This window comes from Volvox carteri (genome assembly GCF_000143455.1).
Source record: "Volvox carteri f. nagariensis unplaced genomic scaffold VOLCAscaffold_72, whole genome shotgun sequence".
Lineage (NCBI taxonomy): Eukaryota > Viridiplantae > Chlorophyta > Chlorophyceae > Chlamydomonadales > Volvocaceae > Volvox > Volvox carteri.
In genome coordinates this window covers 514,990-520,881 of record NW_003307615.1, presented here as the reverse complement: position 1 = coordinate 520,881, position 5,892 = coordinate 514,990, and the positions used below count along the sequence as shown (strand labels likewise).

The 5,892-nt window shown below is 52.9% G+C and overlaps 1 protein-coding gene across 1 annotated transcript in view; it reads left to right on the top strand.

Moving 5' to 3' along the window:
- Positions 1 to 3,546: 3,546 nt before the first annotated feature.
- phV34 (extracellular matrix glycoprotein pherophorin-V34) overlaps positions 3,547 to 5,892 on the top strand; it is a gene marked incomplete at its 5' end in the record, with an annotated part of 26,565 nt that continues 24,219 nt past the window's right edge. Inside the window, 6 exons of the mRNA XM_002957344.1 lie at positions 3,547 to 3,628; positions 3,823 to 3,994; positions 4,084 to 4,144; positions 4,255 to 4,375; positions 4,627 to 4,722; positions 5,348 to 5,722. Of these exons, the coding sequence (XP_002957390.1) occupies positions 3,547 to 3,628; positions 3,823 to 3,994; positions 4,084 to 4,144; positions 4,255 to 4,375; positions 4,627 to 4,722; positions 5,348 to 5,722 (907 nt within the window). The remainder of the gene's footprint in view (positions 3,629 to 3,822; positions 3,995 to 4,083; positions 4,145 to 4,254; positions 4,376 to 4,626; positions 4,723 to 5,347; positions 5,723 to 5,892) is intronic.

Genomic DNA, 5,892 nt, shown 5'->3' with positions numbered 1-5,892 from the left:
GCAGCTTCGAGCCAGGCCGGGTTGATAGCGCCATGTAGCGTCTTAAGGGCTGCCAGGGTCGCTGACCTGTCCCGCGTGGGTGCTGGGGTTGATGGGTCGAGGTGTGTCCTGACCCATTCGGGCCAGGTCGACCTGGGGAGGGAGGCCACTCGAGTATGCACCACTAGGTCCCAGACCCGCACTAGGTCGCCCACCGTTTGCAGTTTCCTGCATGTAGCGATCCCCACGAAGTGCGCCTCCAGGCCCGGGCGGCGGTTCAAACTGTCTGGGTCTGCCTCGCCGGTATTGGGGAGCAACGGGTTACCCCACAACGCGGTTGCCCAGCACCACGGTCCGGGGGACAAGGGGCTGGTCTCGATATCCCGGAGCGGTGGTAGGTGTCCCAGGGCGCCCACAATCCGGCTGATATCCGTGGGTAGGTCGCTTCCGCCGAGCCGGGGCCCGGCTTGGCTGGCGGTCGTCAGGGCCCACGGTTGGAAGGCGGGGTGGGTGAGCAGCATATAGGCGGAGAGCGTCCGGACCCAGGGATGGAGACTACTGTATGTATGTATGTATGTATGTATGTATGTATGTATGTATGTATGTATGTATGTATGTATGTATGTATGTATGTATGTATGTATGTATGTATGTATGTATGTATGTATGTATGTATGTATGTATGTGCTGTATGGCCGACTTCCCAATCTGGGTTGCAACATGATGTGGTTGCGTGATACGGTTCTGGGTCACCGGAGCCGCACTGATAGTCACTCAGATTTACCGGGCAACACCATTGCCGGGACGAAAATGTCATATACATCACTTGCTTTGTTTGAAGTGCGAGGTAGGACGGTGCTTATCGGCGACCTGGCAGCCCTTGAGCTTTCGGCTCGTATTGGGCGGTTTGCAGGTACGGAGAACGAACACCCCACGACCATGTAACCACACACACAAAAGCACACACAAAAGCACACACACACACACAAAAGCACACACACACACACATACACACACACATATAGCTCTTATATTGCCGTAGGTTTTTTTGTTGCCGGTGTGACTTCTTCCACAGGGTTTTTCCCGGGCGTGCCCTTAAAGACCGTACCAACCGTCGGTTTTATTGGTTTATCGGGTCGACGGCCTTTCCTACTGTCTTTTCTCTCCGGATTTTTGCTGCAACATTATCTGTGGGGCATCACGTCTCCCAGGGGAGCCTTCTAGGTGGTTGCCAGGGCCGTACACTGTGTGGGGGGGATCGCGTGCTCGGTCAGCGCGCTACAAGTGCGCCGCCTTCTATGTTTGCATGATGATGTCCCAACGACGGGGCTTTGCAATTTCCTTAGCTCGTTGTATCTTTTCTTTAAAGAAAATTTTTACTAGTAATTTATTTTCAAATTTACACGCTTGAAAGGCCTTGTCAACACAGCAGTCGGTCGGCGCAGTTTTGCTTCAATCTTCACATTTTTTCAAAATTTCTCAGAGAGCAAAACCGGGTACGAGCAACAACAGCATACATTTACAATCTTGAAATTTCTGCATCGCCATTTGCAGCTGCAAGTCACCGTTAAGGCTTTGGTTTTCTGCTGGCTGCTGAGGCAGCGCAGCGGGTCAACGCAGCCGACACCACAGCTCGCTACCACGGCCACGCGGCCACGGAAGTCAACATGGCGGAGCGTTACACCACCCCGTTCACCCCAAGTGCATGGAAATGAACAAGGGCGTCAATCCACCCACCCACCCACCCATCCATCCACACGCACTCACATGCACATGCACATGACATTGCCCCTGCCTCACTGATGGCTGATAGCTAGTAGGAAAGGGAGGACTACTGCCGTACCGCATCGTTATTTACCGGTGGTGACTGCAAGCACATCGCTGCCCTGTGCTTCTCGGGTACTGTTCCCGTTTCCATTGCGTTGCCAACCAAGCGGCAAGGTCCCGGCATTCTTCTATGGCAGTGTGTGGGACAGTGTACTTCGTGGGAAAGGCCCTCTTATGTGCCCGTTCTCCTACAACCTAATCATCATGGCGAACCAGTTCGGCGTGCTCAGCCACTTAGGTTACCAGTGCCATACCCCCCTCCTTGCATCGCTATCTGCATCCTGATCCTACTCCTCCGCCTCCTCTTCCTCCTTCTCTAAGAGCCGTCTATGAGGGGGCTCTAGCATAGGTTTGGGAGCAAATCGACCCAGGGATAGATTAGCAATGCCCACATTCGCTGCACCGCGCTGGGCTGGACGCTTCATTGCTGTTTGTCATGGCACGCAAACAGCGCAAGGGATTGCCGTGCGCTGTAGTGCAAAGGAATTGTTTGTGCTATGCGCGTGACAGGACAGGGAATGGCAATCACGAGAATGCGTCGCGGGATATGATTGGTGGATGTAGCCTTAGCGAGCGCAACCCGAGGGTGATTGCCAAAGTTACGATATCAGTGAGAGAATTTTCAATTCGATTTGATGTGTCTGCAGGAAGTGAGCAGTTGTAAAACACAGATGATGCAAAAACGGGGCGATGCCATGCTTGCGATACTTCATAGCTTGTAAGCCCAACCTGAGCCAGCCGAGCCTCGAATAAATAAGCCATACTAATCTTTACATGTATGAGGCAGTGTGCAAAAGCAGAGACATCTCCCAGCAAAGACGTACGGGTCGGAAAGCACGCAGGCACACCGGTGCAAAAAGGCAAGGGGTAGACGGTCGTGTGAGGCATGAAACTGACTGAGGCAATGTTCTCAAGTCAAGGTTTCTGCAGCTGCTTTGGCATTATCTGCAAAACCACTTTGAACACCTCGGGAACATAATCCTCAGCACCCAGTTCAAACCTATAGTTTAGTTGGTGTAAGTATTAAAACCTTAAGCTACTGTGAGCTCATGTGCACGATTAAAGCGTTTGTTCGAACATTCGTGGTACGGACCACGGAGCGGCGGGCGGCGAACTGCAACGCAGCGACTTAATGCCTATCGCGAGGATGGCTCATCATACAACACCACAGTGCTCTCTGCACTTGCTGGTGAGAACGACCGGTCTTAGGCTGGCCGGTCGCAACACCGGTTCACCTTAACAAAGGTGATAGGTTCCGAGTTTTCCTGTTGGCCGCATAGGCCTCAACCCCATCGCCAATCCACGCTTAGATAGGGAATTTCGTGTCCTAGTCGCCTAGCAGTTCCTGTATCTGGCGTTGAGAACCAGGCCGAATCTGATAACGGGTGTTGTGAACAGGGCCAGCCTTCCATATTTCTAGCTTCATTTGGTGAGTTTAACGATACTGAGTATATCAGCAAGCTCAGAGGAATCAGCGGACGGAGGCAGCAGAAAGCTTTCTGGCAGCCCGGCCTTGCAGCCCTTGGAGTTGCTGAACAGCAGCGTCGTCTTTCGCTCTATCTTCATGTATAAAATGATACTATCTTGAACATGTTGCCTCGGTTTTTTAGCAGCAAATCGCACGTTTATCCTGAAAAGGACCAGCCGGCAATGTTTCATACATTTTACGATCAGCGACTTGCACACATCTGAATAGCCAGAGCTAAATGTATGTTTTGTGCTCTGTAGGCTGCCACAATCATGGCTGCCGACGGACCACGTCTTCGCAAGGGCTTCATCACCTTCGGCGTGGCCGTTCTTATAGCCGCTGCTTCCATTTCAGGTCAGTCACCTTGGACCTGATGATGATCATTTCAGCTTGATTGACAGCGGGCTCCTCTAAGGTTGACAACTTAACTTACTCGACTAAGCTCGCCTCGCTGCAATACGACCTTTTAGGTTCTATGCATTGTCGCCACATCATCACGTCCGATGTAGCCCTATGTCGAAATGTCATTGTAACTGTCATCTTTGCAGGAGTTTCTTCTAATCCTGAGGAGCACAGCTTAGCGCATCGTCGAAGGCGTGGCCTTCAGGATGCATTCAGCGACATTCAGGCAATCGTAGCTGATGACAACACCATCTACTCGGATAGCGCTTATGTTCAGCGCATTGCGGGGGCGGAAGCTACACGTTTCCCCTTCTGCAAGTGAGCATGGATCGTCCATCCACATAGTGGAGCAGCAGGATTTACAGCTTCGGCCATTTTGGTTACCACACGGTTTTCAATATGCGCAGGTGCAAGACATACGCTTGTGAGTGCTCGCCGTACACCGTATCCTTGTCCAGCGTTACCAAGGTACGTTGCTCGGCCAGCTGACCAACGATGAGCCCCAAGCCGGTAGTAACTCAAGCATATGGAAGCTTACGGCTCTGGGGGCATTATGCCATATTTTTTGTTCGATGCAGGTTACGAATCCGGCGGCAACCAAGTACTGCTTCAAAGCAAAGTACAACGGATGCCCCACTCCGGTACAGCCATGCTGCCAGGCGCTCTCGCTCAATGTGGAGAAGATTGCCTTCACAACGAGTAAGTAGCTTCATTTGCCTATGTGCTTAAGACCGCAGGGAAAAGCACATAATGGGTCATTGCACTCGGCAACAATGTGATACGCTCGCGCTTTTGCATGGGTTGGCGGGGGGCAGAGGATGATGGCCGGATCTCGCATGAGAGGTTGTAATGGGTGTGTATTGGTATTGGGTGGTGTATTGTTGTCCGCTCAGCTGCGCCAACTTTCGTTCCAACAAAACCCTGTGGACTGTGTTGTGCCTGTTGAACAGCCTCGAAATGCGCCAAGCGGAATGTTTCCCGGGTCGACGTGCGGGGCCGCATGTGGAGCAGCTGGGAGACCAAGTCGTGGCCCCAGGTTACGACTGGTAAGTGCTTAGCAAGTCTGCATTTTCATGCGGGTTACGAGTATATATTGTCGTACATGTCGTAAATAAAAAATTCAATGGATGACGCAGGTTCCGATTACGAGCTCCGGATTTACCAGCTGCGCTTCAACAAGACGCAAATGGATGGTGCAGAATTCTGTGTATATACACAGGGGACTTGCACCGACCTGCGCGAGCTGTGCGACGTGAATGGAAATAACTGCCAGTAAGATTTCTTTTAGGCAATTTAGAAATGTCTGTTTCAATAAGCAACCTACCGTGTATCTTTTCAGATGTACCCTGCTTTTGCTCTCTCGTGACTTTAGTCTATTTGTCCTATTGGTACCAAACCAAAGCAATAATGTCAGTCAACCATTCATTTCGCAGTCTGGAAAACTTGCGCGCGTGCTTTGGTTTATACCGTCCGAACCCTAGCTAGCGGCTAAACGTACTTTAACCGTCCCTCTTAATCCCTTGCATAATCGTACGTAACACATCGCCGCTTCTCTGGTGTCGGGCAGGTTCTCTATTTCGGAGGCTGCCAACACGGCGTACTGCCCGGTGTGCCCTGTTTCTGGGCCACCACCGCCTCCTCCCCCTCCAACACCGTCGCCTCCGCCGCCAGTAACACCCTTTACCGAACCGTGCCAGTGGTGCGCTACGATCAGGGGAACGGATGTTTCGTCCCCTGTCGCGTTCAGCAAGTCGGTTTGCGAATATGTTACGAGCCGTATGCGGGCGAACATCACAGCGGGCTTTGCAGCTGTCGGCGCGACTGTAACATTCAACGGCACGACTTGTGACAACACCCAAACGAGCTTCTCCGTTTGCGGTTCTTCGAGCCCCAAGGAAGCGGTCATGAGCCAGGTGCTCGCGGACAGTTTCATCTATGAGTGGTTGTTGAATATCGCTCAGCAGCCGTCCGGAGTTTGCCCTCCTGGCACGCTTCAAACGAGTGTTACGGCGACCGTAACTGCTTCGTTCGGGACCTGCTTCGCGGGTTCGAACAATTATGGCGTTAACTGCGCATTCGGGCAGCCACCGCCGCCGCCATCTCCACCGCCGCCACCACCACCACCGCCGCCGCCACCGCCACCGCCATCACCCCCACCACCCCCGCCACCGCCCGCGCCACCGCCGCCACCGCCTTCGCCGCCACCACCTTCGCCG